The sequence below is a fragment of the Electrophorus electricus genome, chromosome 13 (genome assembly GCF_041902795.1).
Source record: "Electrophorus electricus isolate QZ-2024a chromosome 13, ASM4190279v1, whole genome shotgun sequence".
Classification (NCBI taxonomy): domain Eukaryota; kingdom Metazoa; phylum Chordata; class Actinopteri; order Gymnotiformes; family Gymnotidae; genus Electrophorus; species Electrophorus electricus.
In genome coordinates, this window is record NC_137509.1 from 8,032,609 (window position 1) to 8,056,940 (window position 24,332).

The 24,332-nt window shown below is 41.8% G+C and overlaps 1 protein-coding gene across 6 annotated transcripts in view; it reads left to right on the forward strand.

The window, feature by feature from the left end:
* Nucleotides 1-1,311: 1,311 nt before the first annotated feature.
* dnah2 (dynein, axonemal, heavy chain 2) overlaps nucleotides 1,312-24,332 on the forward strand; it is a 104,801-nt gene continuing 81,780 nt past the window's right edge. For 4 of the 6 annotated variants that reach the window (XM_081694667.1, XM_081694669.1, XM_081694670.1 and 1 more), the window contains exons 1-11: nucleotides 1,312-1,501; nucleotides 3,453-3,622; nucleotides 3,835-3,911; nucleotides 4,910-5,080; nucleotides 5,440-5,668; nucleotides 8,375-8,485; nucleotides 8,864-9,102; nucleotides 10,110-10,301; nucleotides 14,062-14,219; nucleotides 21,886-21,973; nucleotides 23,997-24,202. In XM_081694667.1, coding sequence (XP_081550793.1) covers nucleotides 3,469-3,622; nucleotides 3,835-3,911; nucleotides 4,910-5,080; nucleotides 5,440-5,668; nucleotides 8,375-8,485; nucleotides 8,864-9,102; nucleotides 10,110-10,301; nucleotides 14,062-14,219; nucleotides 21,886-21,973; nucleotides 23,997-24,202 — 1,625 coding nt within the window. In that variant the 5' untranslated portion in view covers nucleotides 1,312-1,501; nucleotides 3,453-3,468. The remainder of the gene's footprint in view (nucleotides 1,502-3,452; nucleotides 3,623-3,834; nucleotides 3,912-4,909; nucleotides 5,081-5,439; nucleotides 5,669-8,374; nucleotides 8,486-8,863; nucleotides 9,103-10,109; nucleotides 10,302-14,061; nucleotides 14,220-21,885; nucleotides 21,974-23,996; nucleotides 24,203-24,332) is intronic. The other 2 variants (XM_035519901.2, XM_081694668.1) reach the window with 2 other exon arrangements.

A 24,332-nucleotide genomic window follows, 5' to 3' on the forward strand; every position in this document is an offset into this window, starting at 1 on the left:
ACAGTAATTGTGGCTTTAATTTATAGTTAGTATATTCCTTCCTTTAAATCAACCTTTCAACTTCTTGCAGAAGTATTTTTATAATTATAAAAGCAAATCTTATCATTCTTTTGAATAAATCGTAAGGAAATACTGTGAAAATGAAATACTGTGAAAATGTTGTCTTTCTAGCAAATTAGATTTGATTTGCAGATGTAAAAGTTGTCAAACCCAGAGGTCCTCTTTCTACTAAAATATTTTGGTTGTGCAGCTGTAATTGAGAGAAATGCATTATAAGATGAATGCTGACTAGATGAGTGACATTATCAGAACCTATTCAACCCACATCTACAGGGGTTGGACTGTTTGGGCTAATCTTTAGTCTTCCATTTTTTAAATAAAAGATCACAAAATCCAGTAATGACTCATTTCAGAGATATGCTCCTCAGTTTTCTGAGGGAGGAAAAGACAGTCGCTGTACTTACTCTTAAAAACGTGGAAGAGGCTTGGGAGATTCTCGGGGGTCAACTGTCTGGCACAGTGCTAGTAGTGCTTGTCACTTTGCTTCCTCTTGAATGCAAACGGTGGAATAAGTTAGTGGTTAAAATGACAGATGAGCTGCTAGGCTACAAAATAAACATGTAAGACACACAAATCCTTGAAATGTATGCTAGAAATAATTAAGGGGCTAATTTTCCAACGTCTGTCCATCCAATCGTCTGTGGATCTTCATTCGCCTATACTTTGAGTCTGGTACTAAAATGTTTTTAATCACTTTTGTTGAATAGTGTTTTAGCGGAGTCAGAAAACATTCAGAAGAAAATAGGAGAAAATACCCACTGGCTTGTTTTCCTCGTAAAGAAAACTCTTAGGTTCTCCGCCTCAGTGCTTAGGAGCATCAACCGGGCAACATATTCAGTCATGCACGGCAAAGACAAGGACTTCCTTAAAAATATTTTTGAATTAATTCTAATCCAGCCCCTACTGATATGTGAATCAGTAGACAAGCATATGGTTAAACAACCAACTTTTTATTTTTTAACGCTAAACAAATAAGCTTTCAGCCAACAGAGCTGTAGCGACCATTGCTGATTGTATTCATTCAAACTTTTACAAGACGTGACACCTTCTCCTCGACGCGCAAATTTTAAAAACTTGCATTAGGTGAGATCAGCTTACAGTGAATAAAAACGAGGAGTTATGGATGCGTCTGTACCTTTTCCTCTAAGGCGGGTTTATCAGACGTGAGGACAGCTGTGTAATGGCAACGGTTCCCCTCAGGGTATGTGCACTGTTTCCATAGCAACATGTTTACACGCGCACCAAACTGGGACGAAGAGGCAGAGGTTAGCTTCAACCGACCAAGCGAAAAGATTATAGGTTAGGCAGGCAACGTTATAAATGTAAACATTTATTTTTTTTTAAAAAAAAAAATCATAAATAGCGTTCCTTACTATACTTGGTTAGTAAATACCTAAAACTTTAGAGTCGTATCGGGAGTTTAAGTTTGTCACCTTCAAAGGTAAGGCATATGCAGCTAGTTAGCCTAGTGAGCTATGCATAGCCATCCAATGCGCAACCCTAGATAACCATCTTAACTAAATAGCAATACTAATACTAACTACAACCTAGGCCTACACTTTAAAGTCACATTTAACTACATGTAGCGATGTACTCCGTGTAACAATCACAATCCGTGTAACAATCACACCTTGCAGTTTCCTTTCAGTGTAATAACTAGTAGATATCTAGTTGCTGGTGTGGATGTGGTTTCTAGAACTCTAGTCAGATGACTGAAAAGGCACAGGTAGCTAGCTAGCTAATGTACTTCCACCCGCCTAGACCAGGCACCAGTGTAATGTGGGACAGGTGGTTAGCATAGCTAGAAAACATTACACTTTAGATAGACACAACTTCACTGATCCTGGAGAAATTTCAGAATTATTTAATTGCAGAATTATTTAACCAGTTAAGGAATTGGTAATACAGCCACTGGAAAATCTACCTATCTTGCCGACAGACTTGACGTCGCATTGATCAGTCAGTTAGCTAATATAATGAAGAGGGAGCAATATAAACTTACTGCAAGAGTTAAGAATTGCATTTCAAAGCCTTTGAGGCTTATATTGGCATTGCTTTGCCTACAATAATCCTCCCACTGCCAACAAAGTTGGTTTTGTCACTACAGCAGTCACTTCTTCTCAGCCCAAAGCAATGAACTTCACAGGCGCATATTAATGTTATTGATCAATGTCAACTTCGCTGCCTCTCAATTCTGATGTAAGCGGAGTTTGATGTTTCACATCTTATTGTAAATGTTCTTTCATTACAATGTCTTTCCCATTCTCTCCCAGTCTCTCTCTTTCTGCCTTTAGCTTTGTCTACAATAATGTGTCTGCTCTATCATATACTGTTTTCAAGAAACTGACAACTGGTGAACTGAATCAAAGCTTCAGTAATCTAAGTGATGCCACTAGTGTTGACAAGCAAAGGTAGAAACGGAGGAAGCAACATCAAATAAATTGTTTATGAACCATATATATGTTACTCTTAGTTATTTCACTCAGACATGCTTCCTTATGTGAGACTACTAGGGTGTACAGCACTGTAGTATCAAGACTGGCCCCAAGCCTTTACTTAATAGCTGCTGTTTCTCTCTCAGGCCAGTACATAGATTTTGGCCTAAATGTTTTGGTGTTTATAATTGACTGTTTGCATGCTTTATCTGTGATTAATCACTTTGCAGTTCTCTCAGGCTGATTAGGCATGTCTTGGATAACAGGAAAACTCTGACAATTAACCATTCTGATGTGTTTTAGTTAGACTGTATAACAGTGGAAACTAATCCAAATTAAATCTCAATGATTAATGAAATCAGTATAATGAATTTATACTAAATATCATGTGCAAAGTTACTAGTGAGCCAATAAGACTAAGAAAAACAATAACAACAAAAATAATACTGATTATATACTTAGGGATACATTCAGCTAAGCATTCTGTAGCAGAATACCATATTGAGTAGTTTTGTATAGGAACCTATTGCACTACCAATTTGGCAGCTACCCTCCCTTGGGGAAGCTGAGAGAATATTTCAAATACAAGTCTTCCATTTGCATTCAGCAGTTCTCATAACTTGAGAAGGGACAGATATGCATTAGATTGTAGTCCTGTCACTCAGAAGTTTTGCTGATGCTTGACTGAAACAGAACCAGTCAGATTCCCTCCATCAGCTATCAAAGTAATTTTAAGTTACATCCTGACCTCACTGTAGAGTTTGTGGTGATTGGATTTGAGTCCAACTGACAAGTACTAACTTTCCATTTGGACATAGACTGTGATTTAATAACATTAAATTACAACTGTGAAGCTGCTACAGTAGTCCATTGCTCTATGACCCAGTCTTGGGCAATGCATTGGCTCTCTATGATTGGTCTTCTTCTCTGATTGGTCTTCGTCCTCTTCCCTTGTAGCTGGAGCAGTCTCATTATGGCTGACCTGGAGAGTCCCCGAACAGGGCATCTGTCCTCAGGCAAATCTAAGCGCTCCAGTTCAGGGAAGGGCCATTCTAAGGGCGAGAGTGCAGCGGCCTCACCAGTCCCAAATGAGTCCTTCCTAGAAGGTTCAGAAACTGAGCCTCCAGGTAAGAGAGTAAAGATACAATTCTTAGATGATGAAGTGGTTTATAAATAGTGCATTATACATTACTCATTTTGCTAATTATATTTTCTTGTACAATCACTCAATGACAAAATATAACTCATTCATTAACCTGCTGTGTGTGTGTGTGTGTGTGTGTGTGTGTGTGTGTGTGTGTGTGTGTGTGTGTGTGTGTGTGCCTGCATATGGAGCTAGTGGGTGATATTCAAGAGGAGACTGACCAGACCTTTTTAGCAGTGCCAGAGGAAGAGGATCCACACATCAAAAGCCTTGTAATTCACTCATTTGTGTTAAATTAGAGGCTTTGAAGTACAGTCAGTGATGAAATACCTCACACTGATTGTGATTCATATCTGATTGTAATCTGCAATTCATAATTTCACTTGCTGGAGTTTTTAAAAACTGAAGTCCTGGTGCACTAATCACTGCTTTTATATCTATGTTATTTAGTTCTTCTAATGTGTAATGTGAGAGAGTTGTTGATTCATTTTCCTCCACACAAAGTTCTGCTTGGACTGTCTTCATTAACTATGCCTCATTGATCACACAAATTCAGCAAATTCCCACAGTTCGGCCAATGGAAACATGGCTTTCTCCCCTGCCAACTGCTCTAAGTTGGGATTGGAAAAGGGATTTGTAATCAGTATCACAGGTTCCTGCAGACACCAGGATGAATTCTGAGCTCATTTTTCTCTTAAACTTAAACAGGAAAGATAACCTCTACTCACATATGTTGCCTTCCCTGAGGAAATAGCAGCAGGGGAGGAGAACCACCTAGAAAGCATACCGTGATAGGGAGGGGATGGGTCAGTGAACTTGCTACTCTGTCCTTTGCATCAGTGGAATTATTAGAATTAATTATAGCCCTTTGGCTGGAAAAGGAGCAATGGCATTTACATGCTGTGACCCCTATGGCCCCTGTTGGGAGACCCTGTAGAAATGGCAGCTGGTGAGCACAGAGCACTGGATCAGATCATAGACAAAGGTCAATACTGTCAGATGTAGTGTGATTATTGTTGTTTGTAGGGAAAAAAAAAATACGACTGTAAGTTTTAAGGTAAAGTTGCTTACATTATTAATAAAATAATTATTTGTTTACAATGTATAAAATGTATATATATTTAATTGTTATTTTTTATGGATACTGTGGCTTAGATATTAAGAGATGTCCAGTGATATATTGGTCATTTGCAACCTACAATAAATATAATTTTCTAAAAGTAATAGGAATTCACAAATAATTGTTTCTCTTACCAACTACACATTGCAGAGGGAGCTGTTTAAGAAATGTGTGGCTTTGAAGGGTGTAACTGAGGCTTCCTGGTCAGACGAAAATAACAGAGCCGTGGACAAGTTCATCACAGATGCCACAATCAGGATTCTCATTATCTACCGTGACCCTTTTGCTGGCCTGTCTGTGCAGTACGCCATGCCAAGCCAGGTACTGCCAGCTCTATTCTGGGACGCAGTGAGATGTGGCGCTGGATCAGGGCAGCAGTCGTACATCACAAGTGACGGATGACGCTGCAAATTATGCAGGAGTTGTAAATCACAGTTTTTGTGTTCAGTCTTGAACGTTTTTAGAAATGATCTTATTTAATGATCAAATCTGCAACGATCAGTGATTTATCACTGTTTTCCGTTCAAGTAAATCCAGCATTTTAGTTTTAAAACAGCCGCAAAGCAATCTCTCATTCATATTTCTCATTCATTCATGACTACTGATGATCCGTTAGAGCTGTGAATTAAGAAATATTACCCCTCTTTCTTCTTCTATCTCTCTCTCTTCCCCTCACACAGGTGGTGGAGCAGCTGGCCTACTTCATACGTGAGGAGGAGTCGGTGATTACGGAGGAGAGTTTCGAGAGCTGTTTGCAGTTTGGCACAGTGAGGGGAGGGGCTATGGAGAGCCTGCTGAGGCTGATGAATGGTGTGCATGCGCCACAGGTCATCTTCAGTACAGCCTGGCCAGAGAGCATCAAGAACATCTACTCAGCACACATGGACCGCTTCCTCACCACCCTCACAGGTACAGGACATGAGCCTGAGTGTCACACCACTCTCAAGAACGTCATTCAGGAGCCACTTTCTTGGGTACCAGCATCAAGCTACCATGACAAGAATATTTGCTTTGCCTAATCACTTGATAGGGAGTTTGGGTTTTAACCAAGAAATCTCCGGGTAGCACCACTCCTCCAAATAGCCATAACACTTCCTTTCCTCTCAGTGCGCACTGCAATAAACAAATAGATTGTCACTGAATGTGTGCTGATGCCTGTGCCAGACATCATGATTTGCAAACACATTAAATGTACAGGAAAGCTTATGGGCTCATGTCCAAGTTTTTGCATTGATGCCATTAGACTGTACATCATGTATAAGAGTAGTCCTGGGGACCCTTAAGTTCTGGACTCAGAGGGCCGTCATATTTGGGTCCGCCATATTCAGTACCACAAAACAATAATGCTAATATTCTCTTTTCACATATTTTGTGTGTGTGGCTTTTTGGATACTGCAAGCAGTATTACTTCTGGTAATTTGACTGAAGTTCAGGACGTCTATATGCACCACATTTCTACTCCGGAGTTTATTTACTGATGAAAATGATCCATATAAAAAATCATCCAGCAGTTCAGGTTCTACTGTCAGGCCATTTCCTTTTCATCCACCAAGTGTAGGCAGGACGATTGCATTGATCTTTCTCTCTCTCTCTCTCTCTCTCACTTCACGTTGACTTTACAGGACTTTCTGAATTGCTCTTTCACTGTGTAGCCAGGGGGCTGCTCTTATCTCCCTTTCTGGGTTGGTCAAAGCATGGCCCATATACATATTTCATAAGCTCCTGAGACAGCTGATCTGGAGTCAGACTCCCTATTCGCATGTCAAACTTTATTACTGTGTGCTAAGAAAACAAGGCTGATCCAGAGGCCATGCTCTACCTCTGAGCTCCTCTGTAAATGCAGGCCCAAGGTTTCCTGCACTGCCAACATTTAGAGGTAATCACCCAGCACTTTGTTCCATTGTGATGGTTCAATTATTAGACTAATCGCACCAATCAGCACACCCACATCACCTTTACATGCCCTGACTAAACACAAATCACTGTTCCACCAATCAGATGCTATTCTTACCTGGGCAGAAGACCTTGGTGCACGGCATCCTGCCCAATCAGGGAGCCATTTCGGTTACTTTTGCCATTCTCCCCAATCTCTTTTCTTTCCCTCAGATACACATTTCACCAGATCATGTTCAAGTCAATATGCCTGCAGTTCCAGAAACACATTTCAAGGCTACAGAAATATTATGGAGAAGAAAAAAGAGGCAGCCAAATCAGCCCTGGAGAGTAAACACTCGACAGGGAGTTGCTTTGATTCTTGTTTTAATTCACTAAAGCAATAAAAATGATGTCACAGTGTGTACTCCGGTGACCCCTGATGATGTATTTAGGTTGTTAAACAGAGTATACTAAAACAGATTTAGCTTTAAAGAGGATGGTTGATTTAGTCCCAGAGGTGTATTGATTTCACTTCTTATGCCTAATCCAAAAATAACAATTAAGCACTATTCATTCTTAAGCGATTAAGTAAAAGCCTTGATTCATACAACAGATTTCTTTCATTCACTAAAATTGTGAGAGTTTACAGGAACATATAAATGAGGCGATTGTAAGATTTTGTAAGACTCCTCCAACACTAACAAAAGAACCATGATATGCTTTTACTCATATTTATCACTCCTTCAAACTATTACATAGACACGTGCACACACACACACACACACACACACACACACACACACACACACACACACATACACATCTTTCTGTTGTTGCCTGTGACTCATTCAGTTGCCACTCTGTTGTCTCATTATTTCTCTCTCTTGTATTTCCTCTTCGCTTGCCTTTGTTCTCTCTGTAAGGGCCAATCGAACACTGTCATTGTGTTCTTCTGCTCTGCTCCTGTTTATTTCTCTTGTTCATAACCACCCTCGCAGAAGGAGCCAGCCGCTCTGCTGGTCACACTGATATTCTGTCTTTTTCCCTTTAATCTTTCCACCTCTGAGTATGCTGTGTACTTTTTGCGTCCCCTTTTCTTCTTTCTCTTTTTTCTTTCTCTCTCTCTCTCTTCCTCTGACTTTCAAACTTTTCTTACCTTCAGTGATTGCATTTCATGCCTCTCAGTTATATATTTTTATCCCACGTTCCCTCTCTAAATGATCAAGTAGCACAGCAGGTGATGTAGAGCTGTCCAGCAGGGAAGTGGGATGGAAAGGCTGAGAAGGAAAAGCACGCAGAAGAACAAAAGAAGAGGAACAGCAGTGATAAGCCCTTTTGTGGCAGTGTGCGGCATGTATGCTGCACAAGTGCACACACAAAAATCAAAATAACCTTTATTGCTTCTCCCTTATTTTTTCATATCATTACATTTCCCCTGGCTGCAAACCTGTTGTATTATCAAATCGATTTGCTCAGTAATGCAGTAAATGATGAGGTGTAATAAGAACAGCGATGTGATAATGTGCTGCATTATTGTGCTGTATTGTGCTGTGTTATTGCACAGACTAGTGTGTGGTCTCTTAGAATACGTTGCCCAAGCACTCATCAGTTAGTGGGCTGTTTATTTATTTATTTAAATCATTTTTATATTTATTTTTTTAGTTTCGACAGTATGATACTTTGGCATGGGTTTACTCCACAGTATTACATTACTGCTGCATTGTATCCTGCTCTCCACAGATAGCCGGTTTAGACTTGTGGGAAACACGGTGCTTTACATCCCCATGGAAGCCCTGCAGCGCAGCCCAGAGGTGGCTGCCAGGGACAAAGCTCTGGTGCAGAGGCTGGAGGGTAAGCACCATGGAGGAGCACAGGCTCCGGGGGCTATGTAAAGGGCAAACTGTCCACTGGCTTTAGTAGTGCTATGTAGATGACTAAAGAGGTTTTATTGAATTGCCCCTTAAGGGCTGGCACCTGGGTTAAAGGGATGCTTTAGGGCTATACGAACAGCTTCGGATCCAGATAAGGTGTAAGATAAGAGAAGGTACGGGTGGAAATTCGCCTCAGGCTGTTTAAGCATAAGAAGGCTGAAGTTCTTATATGTGTCAGATATGTTATTCCAAGGATACCCTAATGCATAGTTGGTGTATAAAGTAGAAGTTTGTATAGTGTACGTCTGGAATTGTTTCCCTGTAATCCCAGCTCTGCTTTTGTCTTCGGATCTCTCAGTGGTGATGATCCATTGGACTCGTCAGATGAAGGAGGTGCTAAATGCACAGGAGATGATAGAGATGGTAGACAGCTCTGGTCCTCTGGAGGAGCTTGCCTTCTGGAGGAGTCGTTGTGACGACCTCTCTGGCATCATCCTGCAGCTCCAGAAACCCGGAGTTTGCCACATCCAGGCCACACTGCAGCACTGCAAGTCCTCTTATGTGCCTCCATTCTGCAGACTAACCAAGCAGATCCAGGTACAGGAAAGTGCGTGTGTGTGTATGTGTGTGTGTGTGTGTGTGTGTGTGTGTGTGTGTGTGTGTGTGTGTGTGTGTGTGTGTGTGTGTGTGTGTGTGTGTGTGTGTGTGTGTGTGTGTGTGTGTGTGTGTGTGTGTGCATGTCTTTGTGGGTGTGAGAAAGAGTGAGACAGACAGCAGAGAGGCTATGCACAGGGGTAATGGTCTGAGCAAGAACATTCGCTCACTGTTGATGATTTATAGGCAGCTCCTGATCAACTTCTCCTCACCCCACAGAAATGAGGCTGCACTGCACTCGGGCATTACTGTGATGAGTCGGCAAGGCTGCTCATTTAAATCAGGAGGCAGACCATGTCCAAAGGCTCTGTCTGAATGCCAAGTGTTATGCCTTACATCACTCCTCCTGAGGCCAGTATTTGTAGTCTGTATTGATAATGAATAAGCCTTGGTTTGTCTATGGGTTGCTGGTCCTGGATCAGTGTGGAAGGGCACCTCCTAGCCAGAGCCTTAAACCCTCAGCTTAATTCAGGGCTGACCCCCAGAGCTCCAGCATCTGCAGGCCTCTGTTTTATAAACTCTCTGGAGACCCTAAAAATCAATGTTGTCAGAGTGAAATCAGAGTGAAATAATGAAACATTCAACATTGATTGACCCTTCGTTTCAGCTAATTGCTGCTCTTAATGTTGGAACTGCAGAAAGAGAGTCAGCAGTATGCAGGATCACAGGCGTGTGACAGCAGAGCTGTACTGAGGCTTTACAAAAGCCTCTTGTGAAAGGACTTAACATGCTACTCAATTTACATCAATTGTTGAACTGGGTTTGTTGAGGCAGCCCAAGTAAAAGATTAAGTGAAGTGAATTTAGGTGTTGTAAAGCTGGTTTGATTGGATACTGTTTACTAACTGGATTTAACTGAATGTGACTCCGAATGGAATTGAATCAAGGCATCTTAAGCTGATGTCATGGAACTGACTCGAACTGCTGCTGAAGTGTTTTCCGTTCCTACAGGATGGCTCATTGCAGGCCCAGTCTAACCTGTCCTTCCTGTTGCTGCTGAAAGAGCCATGTGAGGAGCTGGCCCAGCTCAAACCTCCCCAGGTCACACCCAAGCTGGCCCACATCCTTAACCTCATCCGCATCATCTGGGTCAACTCCGTCTACTACAACACGCGTGAGAGGCTCACGTCACTCTTCCGCAAGGTATGCCGAGGCCTTCTTTACTGGTCCAGACCTCCCTGCTGGTGCAATCTTGATATGCACGTCAGGTCTTTTCAACTGTGATTCTCCATTGACAAGCAGTTACATCTGATTTTGAACAAAGATAAGACGCAATTGCATTTTGGTAAAAGCTCCTCAGATCTGTTGCTTACTCCAACAGTCTCTGCACCCACTCAGCGTGGTTGCAGCATCTTCCCAGGAAAGACCTCCGTAGCCATCCAGCGGCTGACTGCCTGGTTTACCTCTTTTCCACCCTTTCTCTTTCTCTGTGTCTCTCACCCTCTTTCTTTCTTTCTTTCTTTCTTTCTTTCTTTTTCTCTCCTCTCTGTTCTCAGCACTTCAAAGCCAGCCATGCTTCAGGGCTCCACTGTACAGATAAGCCATCAGCCGAGGCTCTGTAGATCACGCCGCACGTGTGTGTTAGATCAGGGGTTGAGCACCCTGCGTCAGTGCACGGTGGGCTCCCAAATACCATTCGCTTGCCGCCTCCATCACTTTTCATTTCCATCTCCAGCTGTTCAAGAGCGGAGGAAAAAACGTTTAACCTCTCATAATTGTGCTCTGACCCTTTCTCTGCTGGAATCATATGCTCTCGTTGCCATTCTGTTTCTTTCACTCTTTCTTTCTCCCGTGCACCTTTCATTCTTTTCACTCTTTCTTTTTTTTTTCCCTCCTTTGATAATACATCACGGAAAGTCGGTCTGGTACAAAAACATTTGGTCTAATTGTTTCCTGGGGGGCAAAGGGAGGGAGTGTCTGCCTAAAGCTCACATTGAGCCCTCAGACAGCCATTGTTCCAAGGACTTTATCATCTTGCCAGACTCGGCGCTCAGTCCAGAGCCTTACCTTAAGCCTACCACTTCTGGTCACACCGCGATTCGATCTGTCAATCGGCACAGCCAGCAGGCTGGAGCTGGTTAAACCAAAACTGATAAATAAATAATAACCTAGTGCCTATTGCATATACCTACTGCAAGAACTACATTTAACTGTTATGCCTTAGTGTTAATTTGAAAAGTCATAAATCTCCCCATATTCAGGTATGTAATTACGTTGAACTGCACTAGACTGTATGTTTTTCTGAGTTTTTGCTTTGTGGCATGGCTTCAATTCCTGGTCTGAGGTATCAGGTATAGAAGGAACAGTGATGTGCTAAGTCCCACTTAACCTATGCCAAACATGAATCCCTGTTTCAATCCCTGCCAGGTTTGTCCTTCACACCCTGTTTAACTATGATTACTAGGGTGAAACCCTAATGTCCATCCAAATGGAGTGGTCACATTTTCCCAGTGAGCTGATCGACACTAAGCTGATATTCAGTGAGCTGTCTGACCCCTTGCACTGTGTGTCAGTCATCCATATTCACTTTGCTCAGTCCCAAATACTTCACCGACATGAAAGTCCTGCTGTGTGGTCTTCATTCTCAGGATATTAAGTGTTGAGAACGTGTTCGTTTTCCTCCAAAAAGATAGGAGTCAGGATGTCAACATTGTTTCTAGAAGTTTCATAATGCTCTTATTCCATTATGCTCTAGTTTTCAGAAATTCTTGTGGAACTATTGAATTTCTATTAACCAGAATGTAAGCTTCCAGAAACTGATGTAATCCCTTTCTGTTCAGGTTTGTAGCTGTGCAGAGTAATAGTGGGATGTTTCTCAGTGTTGGTTCATATTGGCTTGACTGTGCTTGGAGTCTGCCAGGCTCGTTCAAGGCTCAGTGACCTGAATCTTCTACCTGCTCCACAGGCCTGGCCTACGCTCACAAACTAAATTATCCTCATATGCTGATGTACGACTGGTTTCCGACACCCAAATTCCAGCCGTATTCATTACTGGAGAAACAGTGAATCTGGTGTTAGATCTTTGTAGAAGGGTAATTTCTGTCAGCACCCTGGCCCACATACTCCACCCTGCTCGGAGTGTTTTCGTTGGCTTTGCTCAGTTATACGTTAGTGGTAGCATGTTTAATGGAAGTGAAATGGCCCAGTTATTCCTGTATCGCTCCAGCACAGTTTTAACTGCACTCTTATGGTTGAGAGTATGTCTCCCCGCAGTCACATAAAATAATGTTACCTCAACAGGGAAATATTATATTGTGCTATTTGTGCTGGAAATGAAAAAAAATGTGGAGGAGAGAGAGATGGATGATGAAGGAAAAAAAGAGAAGGAATGAAAAAGAAAAAAGAGATACACTGCGAGGCAGAACCTGCACCCCAGTTCACTTTCCGACATTTCCAAGTAATAATTTCTAATCAGAGGGCATCAGAGTCATTTGTGCGCACCCGTGTGTGTGTTTGAGTGTGTGTGTGCACATATATGTGTACGTACGTGCCACTTTTCCCTGCCTCCCCTTCAGGGCTTCAGCTTTTCTTTATTTCTTTTTGGTTTGCTTTTTGGTTCCTTTTTCCTCAGCTGGTGAAGCCCCTGTCGGGTTTAATATCATTTTCCAATCAGCCAGCGCTAGAGGGCCTTCACTCTTGATTCTGATGTGCCGTTCCACTTAATGCAGAGGAGAAAGAAAGAGAAAAGAACAACTGAGATACATAAGGCCTTTAGTCATCATTTGTAATAATTGTTACCAGTATTCACAGACTGATATCCTCATTGCACTGTCATACAAGAGATCTGTGGCTGTACAAGCTGTCCGCCCCCTCCCTCCTTCTCTGCCTTGTCTCAGATATTCAACACCATCTGCCGCCTTTCTTAAAGTGCTCAGCCTGTCTTTCCTCTTATTCTTCTGCATCCAACAAATCATATGCAACTCACCCCACCACGACAGCCCCCAAGAAACAAAGTAAATTATTGGGGGGGGGGGGGGGGTTCAGGTTCTGAAGTGAAGACATGCTTCTAGATGCTGAGCATGAATCCCTACGGAGACCTGGGATGAGAGTCTGATTATTTGAGGACTTAGAAGCCTTGTGAGAGCAAGACTCAGGAACATATTTTGTCTTCATTTTTAGCATTTTTTTCACATTTTAAAGGAGAGGGGATGGAAATATTATTAACTCCTAAGCTGGCTAATGCTATAGAACCCTCAACCTTTTGGTAAAATGAGAATTTCGAGTCATTTACATATCAGTTTAATTTACTTGGTTCTGAACTCAAGGTGTAGAATATATTTTCCCTCCTCAGTGTGTGCTGCCCCCCATCCCCCCAAACATACACATGCACACACACACAGTCTGCTTTGTGCTGTGTCTCAACATAGAGTCTCAACATAGAGCTTGGTGTTTTCTCTGCCTGGATTAACCCACTGATCAGAGAAATGAAAGTAAATCTGTCATTTCACATTCTCCACTTTATACATCATATTTAATAATTACACTCGCTTTTCTTCCCCTCTCTTTCTCTCTCCTCACCCGCTCCCCAAACGGCATCTTTGAATGTCAGGGACAGCTGAGTGACAGCCGGCATAAAAGCCTGTGTCTTTGATGAAAGCAGCGCCTGTCTGATTCTTAGCAAACACCTGTAGTCTGTGTTAATCTCCACCTCAGCATATGGAGAGATTAGGGGAAAGGAGTACATTAGCACACAGCTAGACCACTTCAGTATTTTACTCTCAGATGGTTAAATATTTATTCTTAAAGCTTCCCTGTATAGGACATGCCTAAACCCTAAACCCTATTTCCTGTGGATGCAAAAAATTACTTGCATATGTATATGTGTGGAGAGGATATAGGCTATATATAGTTTGCATGCCATGAATCATCTAACCTACATATATCCATGTGACTGTTTTTGTAGATGAGTAATGAGATCATCCGGCTATGCTGCAGAGAGATCTCACTGGACAGGATCTTCCAGGGCTACGTGATCTCCAGTAAACAGACCCTCAGTGACTGCCTCCAGTGCTGCCTCTGCTGGAAGGAGCTCTACCTTCATACCTCCCAGCTGCACCACAAGTAGAGTACACCAAATCCTGCTGGCTGACTCTGCGCGCTTCCCTTTGTTACATAATCTTCTCCCCACGTTGTCAAAGCTGCCGTTTTTCCTCGGGGACAAGAATCACGACATTATTGGGATGAAATAGTTTCGTGTTTTTTGTCCACTTATATCTTTGTCACTTTTTTTCCTGACCCCACAGGCCAAAGCTCTTATACTTTGCTAGGTTCTATTGTAGTTATCTTGCTGTATTATGTCTTATTATATTCCATTTCACCACCACTAGAGTTTTATGACTGCAATCCCTGCCACATCTAACACTACTATTTGGGAGCTACTTCCCATATATTAATGTCTCTCCCTCCAGACCCCTATTGGAGCTCATCACACATCTCCACTCCACTCAGCCCTACTCTTTATTCTATGCGTCTCCTCTTTAAGCTTCTATTATTTACTGCAGGCAGTACCCTCCCACTCTCCACTTTACGGTGCCTTTCCTTTCCCTTCATTTTCCTCCTTGGCTGGGCCCACTTAACCTGCCCGCTGGCCTCAGCCCCTTGGCACAGTGCCCACGATCCCTCAGAATGGAACTGATAGCACCTTGCAGCGACAGCCGAGTGCCAGAGCCCGGGCCGTAATTGCAGCCTCCTGCCAAAGAGAGCGGCACTTTGCGGCGCAATGACAGAGTATTTGCTACAAAGTGATATCGACTGGCTGGCGAATGACAGGGCCTTGCTGTCGCAGCATCCATTTGAGAGGCGCTCATAATGCTGTCTTGTGGAGTTCTTTATTGTGCTTTAGCTTAGGCTGACATTTCTCTACTTTGTGCGCTAAAGCCCTGCTGCAATAAAGTCTCATCTCTTGATGTGCAATATGCTGACGATGCCTGGACGTGGATGAGTGAAAATAATGGCACAGCTCCGGTCAATGACACTATGTATGGATTTTAGTTTTTTTCCCCCAATATAAGTAAATAATCAAGGGGAAATTATTAGTGCTGATGCATTGGCAGTTTGTACAAGTGCAGTGCTTAAGTAATTGAATGGTGATGTTATTGTTTTGGCTCTATACTCCAGCACATTGGATTTATAGTTAACCGCCAATTATAAAGTTGAAGTGCAGGATGTCATCTTTAATTTGCAAGTATTTAAATCTTTACTCAGGGATCCAATTAGCACACTGCGGGGGAGCATAAGTAATTGGACATGTGGCTGCGTAGTTGTTTCTTAGCCAGCTTTGTATTGCTGCATCATTAGTTCATGCACAAGAGAGCCAACAAGAGATCTAGAGTTGCTTCTAAATGTGGTATTTGCATCTGGAGTCTGTTGCCGTTGTCTCTCAGCATAAGTTGTTTGGTGCACTGGTGAACATAGCAATAGCAAACCACCTGGCAAAGCAAACAGAAGAATGCATTCAATCATGGAGAAAAACTACGGAGCAAATTAAGAACAGTATCCTGGATACAATAAAGAGAAGACTACAGCAGCATGACTTCAGATGGCTTACTACAAAACACAGACCACCGGAAAGCGTATAACAGAAAGGCCAGAAATGTCTATTAGGCTGTACCAGACTTATGGAATGGAAAAATAGAAGCTGCCTGTGATCCAAAGTGTATGACCCCTGAGAGGGAGGTACAGACATGTAAACACACTCTGCTGCTCAGTGGGCTTCAGTGATGGTGTGACTGCTAATGACAGCAGCAGAGTGCGTTCTAACCTGTACAGAAGTGTCTTAAGTGAGCAGATGAAACCAAAGGCCTCAAAGCTCAGTGGATGGTGCTTCACATTTAACATGTTATATGATTCTATGTGGCTGAATTTCTAGATGTAATCTGTTCAAGGAAGCTGATGGCATAACGTATGCAATAGATGCGGTGTAAAAGATACTTTGGCCTATGGTAAGCACTTATTTAGGAATAGCGGTTTGTTCAGTATAATGGTTTTGTCTACATGCTTGGCTCTCGATTAAAGCTAGGTGATACTAACCGATTTCAGTATCAGAGTATTATCCATGAGATTGCAGCATCTGGCAATCTTTACATTAATGAAGTTACTGAGACACTGCTTTGGGGCTGTTGTGCAGTTGGAAGCCTGTTCTATGGTGTTTAATTGTAACATGGTTTGATTGCAGAACTGGGGTTTTGGCCCACTGCCCTCTAAACAGCAGGCCTGCAGCGTCTATCCTACACATGGGCAGCCGACCCCATCCACCTAATTATAGCCAGCACTTAGTTCCAGCCCAAAGGCCCACAAAGGGCATGGCCTGGGCAGAGCAGGGGTGCCAGCACTGGGGCTCTTCCTCCAGTGCTTACTTAGAAAACCTGCTCACTTACAGACCAACTTTTAATTACTCTACAGCCCAACCAATACTTGTAAGCTTATAGACACCTTTTCTTCATGAAATTAATTAAAGAAAGTTTGTAAGGAATTAGTCCAAATGTTTCAAAGAAATGTACGGCAGTTACCAAATTGTTGCCTAATTATTTTTGAACTCTTGCTGTGCACATATTAAAAGAATATTTTTCTTATTTACTATGGCTTGGGGGAGAAGTATGATTTCTCTTTCCAGTAAATCAATTGTTTACTGAGACTAATGCTGAGTTTCAAATTAAAACCTAAATATTTACCTAAAACAAAAATACAGTCTTCCAAAGAGAATTTAGATTGCTTCTTGTTTGCAAGATATTGATTGTTAAATGAGTTGCCTGGGTAAAGGTGACAGCTTTATGAATTGATAGAGTTGTCCAAACAAGGCTAAGTAATGAGCAGAGAAACACCTTTTCAATCCTGCTTTACATAATATGACAAATACCTTGCCCTCCCCCGCCCCACGACACACACACACACACAAACACAGACACACTCACACAGACACACACACACAAATACACATGCATATATCCATTTTGCATATATCAATTTTGTTGGATTCAGTGGTAGTAGGGTATTGTCTGAGAATGATGAAATAAATAATGTGAGATAGATGCAAGACCATGTTTTAACAATGATATGATGGCTGTGGAAGGAATATGTGTGTGTGTGTGTGCGCGCGTGTGTGTGTGTGCGCGTGTGTGTGTGCGTGTGCGCGCGTGTGTGTGCGCGCGTGCGTGTGCGCGCGTGCGTGTGTGTGTGTGTGTGTGTGATTGAATCTATGAGAGAAGGTGAGATATTGTTCTGCTTATGGTAGAGAGTGTGGGTTTGAATGGTTGGAGTGCTTTATCCTTTGTAAGTGATGGTGGTGTAAGCATAACAGTGCTTGCCTGTATGTGTGTGTTTGTGTACTATGAGAAACATGTGCACTGTAGGAGCTGTTTGAATGTCTCATGCTGTTAGCGCCAGCGTGTCTTTACCCATACAGGCACAAAGAACAGAAAAACCCCAACACATCAGCCACTACCTTCACCTTTCAAAGCAATACAGCAGGTGCTGAGTGCCTGAGTGTGGAATCCTACCATAGAGCTCAGTGCAAAATACATTAAGACAGAATATCGATCAAAACAGGGCCTGAGTAAGATCAGCAGGGCTAGCCATAAAATCAGAAAGGTTGCATGTGTGTTTTTTCTGCCTCACTGTTTCACCATGGCAGGAGTTTGTGGTTCTTGTATGTAAGCAGAGATCAGTTTATTTGGTTTACTCAACCTCCAGCAAGTCAGTCGATATGGAATGTGAGCGTGTGTGTGTGTGTGTGTGTGTGTTTTTGACCATAGCATTCTGACACATGATTAATGGGGTGTTAGCTCGAGCCTGCCCCTTCTCCTCTGTCCTCTTGGTGGCCTCTGTCCTTCCCTCTCGCTCACTTTGTCTTTCGCCCTCATTACTTTCCAACCTTTCGCTCTCTCTTTCTCCATGCCTCTCTTTTGACTCTTCCGTTTATTCCCACAGATGTTTCAACCTTCTCTATTTCTTCTATTCCTCTTTGCCCTTTCTTTATCTTGAGACCTCCTTCCCTTTTCGTTCTCACCTGTTTCTCATTCCTTTTCCATTCTTTCTCTCTCTGTCTCTCTCTCTTTCTCTGTCTCTCCCCTTTCTTTAGCTTATTTAATTATAGAGTCAATCATGTTAGATTTCCCAGACAATGCCTTTAAAAGGTTGCTCAGTAAAGAGCACGGTAGGGCTCTGTGGATGTCTTAATGAAGTTTAACCCTCTCGGCTGGCCCCTGGCTCTGCCTCAGCTAATGATGGATTGAAGCTAAATCTTTGGAGGATTTCTCAAGCAGGCATGACCTCATAAAATATCAGTCATGGCTGTAATCATTGCCATGGTACCAATTGCTTTCTCTTATTGCTTAGGAATCCTATCTTAGCAACTCGTGTTTTTCCCAGTCCATTGGAAGGTGGTTAATTCTGAGAAAAAATTATGCCTCCATTCAGGTGCTTGTAAATGGCTTTATCTAGTAATGTGATCTTAAAATCTTATATGGGTTTGTTACCCATGAAATAATTGCCAAAATTTGGTTCAATTTGTTTTTGGGTTTTTTTTAGATGTTGAAAGTGGATAATTAAATTATTTAATATCATTATTATGATCATACAGTCTAATTTCTATGTTCTGTCAGCATTTTCCATTCAACTGTCAAGTCAGTTTATTTGCATTCCCATTTACAGATAAATTTTCTGTGCCCTTCTGCTCAGTAAGATGGACCCTTCACATGCATTTGAGTCACCGTAATCAGGTTTTACCGCAGCTGGTGTGGCGCTGTAACTCGCTGCAAGGGCGGCGACCCCAGAGTGAGGGAGAGGCGTGCAGAATAAACACGAGCATGGCTTATCGCCTGTAATCGCTGGCGCTGGCGAGCAGTGACATTCAGCTCTGCGTCCTCCTGCGCGTTTGGACAGCACATTCATCACCACAGGGGTTATGACGCTACCTTCACCCTTATTGGATCATCTCTCTCTCCGCTGCAGCCTCAACAGCTCCCACTCCATCTCTCTCTCGCTCCCTCTTCCAGCCTTCCTCCTCCCCTGCCCTGCTTGGGTTTCTCTGTCTTAGTTTAGGAGTCCCTGTTAACATCATTACTCACTCTTGGAGCATCTCTGTTCCTCTCTGTGTGGCTGCACTGATCTGCTCACGTGCTGCGGCAGACGTGCCGTGATGCGTTGTCCGTCCTCTTGCAGGCAGCTCAGTAAGCTTGCGTTAATTAGCCTGCAAATTGGACAAATTTACGCTTTTCTGTCTGCCAATACCTTTCTTTATTGGCCATTTATCCCTGAGGTTATTCTGACCACAGTTTACAGCGAGGATGAAGTGGACTGTACAGTCCTGTCCCTCTCAGAGCAGTCCAGTAATGCAGGCTAAAGGGAAGAACAGGGCGATTAAGATACCACACAGACCCTGGGAGCTCAGTAGCACTATGTGATTCAGAAAGACTGATTATTGGTGCATATCTCCTAGCAATCCGCTTCTGATGTGTTTTTGAATCACATTTATTTATTTATGTTTTTCACTATCATCCCTCACACTGTGGAGAATCAGAATTTTCTAGTCACGCTAGACATCTTTTCAAAAAATAATACTTTTTTTTTTTTTTTACAATATAAAATGCATAATATAACCTTGAAAACCCAAATGTACGACTATTGCCCTTTACACAGTGTTACAGAAGTAACACATGAAAGAAATAACAGCAAACAACTGGGAAGCACATCACTCAAAATGATGAATGTTACGCTGCATCCTAACATCAGCTTCTAATCATCGTCTGCGCTGAAATAAAGCTGTCCAAGCTTCAGAAGGGTCTCTTTGAACTGCCGTGTGAGAAAGAGAAATGGCCAGTTAGGGTGCTTGGCTCTACACGCCTACTCCGCTGCGCTCACACTCTCCAATAATCCTCTAACCCCCTGGCCTCCGTGGAGGCCCTGGCCCCCTAGAGAGACATGATTGAGAGCCACACTGTACGTCTACGCTCAGATGTGTCTGCCTTAATGTCTCCCTCTCAGCCTCCCACAGCCTACTGTAGATTTTTGCTCTCCTCTCTCTCGCTCTCTCTCTCGTTCTTTTTTTCTCCCCTCTCTTACTACCCTTCTCAACTCCTCCGTGCAAATCCTTTCAATTCAGTTCAGGTCACTTTGATTTAAAATAATAAATGACAGATGATGGCATTATTTAAAAAGCCAAATTGGGAAGACATTTCAGTTCTGCTGTGTGTTGTTAATATTGCTACTCTGTACACACACATGCGGTCATAGGCTATGTTTTTAATAATACGAATATATCACATCTTTTAGAATTACATATTTTTAATAGTACCTGTGGGAGTGGGAGGGTCTTCTGCTGGGCTAAATTGAAAATGTTTACTCAGCTGAGGGATGTTTAGAATTAGACCGTTTTTATTTCTCTAAATAGGCCTCTCTAGTATTCTGAGGTTTCTCAGCATGAAGGAGAATGTTCACTTCATTCATTCATGACCATATATTCTGGTCTTTATTTTTTTATGAGTAATCATAACTTTTTGTGACCTTTCTATGGCTCATCTGCAGGAACTGTGCTTGGTTAAGATGTCTCTCTACTCTGTATGGCTGAGATGCAGAGCTGCCTGTGCAGTTTATTTTTTTATCATTTGTGATTTTGTATTATAGCCAGTGTATTTCAACCATTTTCCTTTTTTTCCCTATGGTGTACTTTATCCTTGCTTGAGTTTGTGCAGCAGTGCTTCTGTGAAGAGGTTGTCTGTTAGGGATTAGGGAGTTCATTTCAAAATAAGGTCACAGAAGGGATTGGTTTTAGGCCTGACCCTTTCCATTTTGTGGGCTTCAAACCACTGCACATTACATTAAGATTGTAAAATTTGTGGTGGTGTTTGTTGATTAGTTTGTTTTTATTTTGAGCATATTTCTATAGTTTCCTGCAGGTAGTGAGTCTGTGTGGGTGTCGGTGCTTGTCTTGTTTATAGCGGTCATGCTTACTGAGTAAACCCCACACTTCACAGTCACAGAGTGCATTGTAATACTATAATAAAAATCATTCCAAAGTTTCATTTGGGATATTGACTTAGTGGAAATTTATTTTAAATAAAAGCAAATTTATTGCATTCACTGCCAGGTCAAAGTTTCCTGAGGCACTGATTTTCAGCCTGCCATCATCATAATGTAATAAATATTTCAGTGCTTAGAGTCTGGTTTGCTGAGATCTGCCTTTCCCTGTCTTGTTTGTTTAACTTGTTCATGTATTTGGCCTCTTTCACCTGTGTGCCTGTGGCCCAAGCCTCCCATTGTTTTGTGAAACAGCTCTGCTAAAAGCCCTGCTCTCTCTCTCTCTCTCTCTCTCTCTCTCTCTCTCTCTCTCTCTCACACTCTCTATAGCCTTCTCTCTCACACCTCAGAACAGCCCAGCTAAAGGTGTTTGTCTTTGCTCTGTGATGAGGATTACCTTTCCATCAGGGGAAGAATGAAGTGTGAAAAGCAATCTGAGAAATGGCAGCCATGCTGATTTAAAACTTTGGCGGATGCAATTATGCCAACGACGGCTCATTTTTGACCTTATCCTTCGGCGCTCTAGATGGGAGCCCACCGTTGCTGTTGTTTGTTTGCCTGGCGTGTATGGCTGAAGCCTCGCCTTGTAAGGTGCCTCGACAGAGCAAACATACCCGGGGCCTTTGCCTACATCTGCTTCTCATGTGTCAAAGACTAAGCAATGAACTCTCCCTGTTTTCTTACTCCTCCCTGTCTTCCCCTTTCTTTGGGTTAGATATTCGTCAGTAGGGTGGGTGCTGGACCAGACCAGTATCTTCGCTTTGGTGGATGCCTTTGTGCAGAGATGTAAAGATCTTCTTGAGGTGAGCAAATATGACATGTACTCAGACTCACTGAGGCCCAGGTCCAGCAGGCTAAACTAGGCCCGTTAACAAGAGCCAGGGCTTATATCTCATAAGGGCTTCTACTTTATATTTATGCAATTTCCTGAGTCAAGGCTTAACACTGTCCTTTCATTTAACCTGTAGAATTGTTTACAGAAGTATTCAGATGCATAAAAATAATGTAATTTCAGCATACCACAAAAATACATATACATTTTAATCCATAAAGAATTTCAAATGAAAAAAAAATCCATAAAGAATTTATATATTATATATATATATATATATATATATATATATATATATATATATATATATATATATATATATATATATATATCTGTGTGTGTGTGTGTGTGTATGTTTAACTCTCAATGGCAAATACTTAATTGAACATAATGTATATGCATACAGAATAATTTGGCTAGTTTGCAAGCAGATATCAAGGGAACATTGATATCTGCACATTACTGTACAGTGCAGTTACAATTACATGTATGGCATTTAGCAGACAGTGTCATACAGAGCAACTTACAAAAGTGCTTTAGTTGTTTACTTAAAGTAGCCTTAGCTAGCACAAATAGGTTAGATTTCCAAAAATACCCTTAACCTAGACACTGCCAGAACCAAGTGTCTGTGCTGAAACCTAGAATGAGAGCTACAAAACAACACAGTTCCATCGAATACAACATCGTACAAGAGCATTTGAATTTAATGTACTAGTACTGCATACTAAAAAGCCAATATGCAGTACAATCAACAGCAGTTGAAGAACAACTCTGAAGGCAGAGTTATAGATATAGATAGTTTCATCAATGTTGCATGGAAAGACCAAATGTAGTTGTGATGACTGAATGACAAAAGTCTGATCATCATGTAACACTAATGCAAGAGCACCACCTCTACTAAGCAGTGATGCACTGAAATGAGAATTCTTGGCTGAAACCAAAATTCAGGACACACTGGGTCAAAACCAAAACCGAAAAAAAAAATGTATTTATTATAAATGTGCCTTTTTGTTTGTCTTTTTAAATTAAACCATACAAACAAAACTATGCTATAATTTTGTAAAAAAAAAAAAAAAAAAATGTAAATACTTTATTGATAATTGATAATCAGTCCTTTCATTGGAATTAAACAATTGACAATCAGTACAAAAGTTAACAAATATTTTAAAATTATTACAGTATTTTCTTCCATCTACAAATGTGACTTAAAGTAATAGTGTTGGGACTCCATTGTTCAAACTGCATTCATCAAAAATATTTATTGTATAAAGAACTCTGGGGGCTTAAACAGCAATAGTGAGCAGTAAAGCAAATAGTAAAGAGAAGATACTGGATAAACTTGGATTGCACTTTTTGCTTCTGTAGTTTACTGTATTCTACATACTGCACAGGATTTCATGATTGAAATGGTGTAGCAGACCTGTAGTTGAGAAATCCTTGAATGTTGTACCTCCTCTTGAAACTTGGCAGGAACAGTGATTTCAAATAACTTTCCTGATGGCCCTCGCAGAAACTGTGAGATGGTTCTACATGGACCACATTTTCCATGTTATTAGTTATTTATTTTCTATCAAAATCTTGAGCGCTCTTGTATTCCCGTAATCTTAAACCGAGAGTGCCATTTTTGGGCATTTTGGTTGAAAATTTTCTGTGTCCAAAATTTCGGTGCATCACTGCTATTCCACTGGTGGCAGAAGCCAAAAGTACCAAAATTGATTAGAAAGAATGCTCTCTTTTGCCTTGGGATACATTCTTGTCATATAGGTAATTAGAAGACCATTGTGATATTACACTACCCTTAGCTTAGTTTGGTACATTTCTTCTCAAATCTCCTTGTTCTTATGTGCTAGACTGCCATGATCTTATTCTCTCTCATGACCCAGTGTCTCAAATGTTACACTTCTAGCATAAACTCCATTTTCCCCTGCTGTTTATTTCTCTCTCTCTCTCTCTCTCTCTCTCGCTCTCTCTTTCTCTCTTTCTTTCTCTCTCAGGTGTGTGAGTGTCAGCAGCAGTTTGCCCGTCGCATGGAGGGTGAGCAGATGCCTTTGCCGTGCTTTGCAGGGCAGCGAGGGGCAGAGGTCACCAGGAACCTGCTGGAGATTGAGGCCACCTTCGACAAGAGTCTGCAGATCCTGCACTCTGTGAGCAAGGGCATTCTGGATGTCAAAAACACCTCCTGGCACGACGACTACAACAGGTAGAGTGTATGTTTGTTTTCAGAAATGTACAAAAATGTCATGACTATGGAGGAAAACCAGAGAAAAACATGGGTAACTACCATAAAAATCTACATGTTAAAATTTTTGAAACTGAAAGGGAAAAAACAT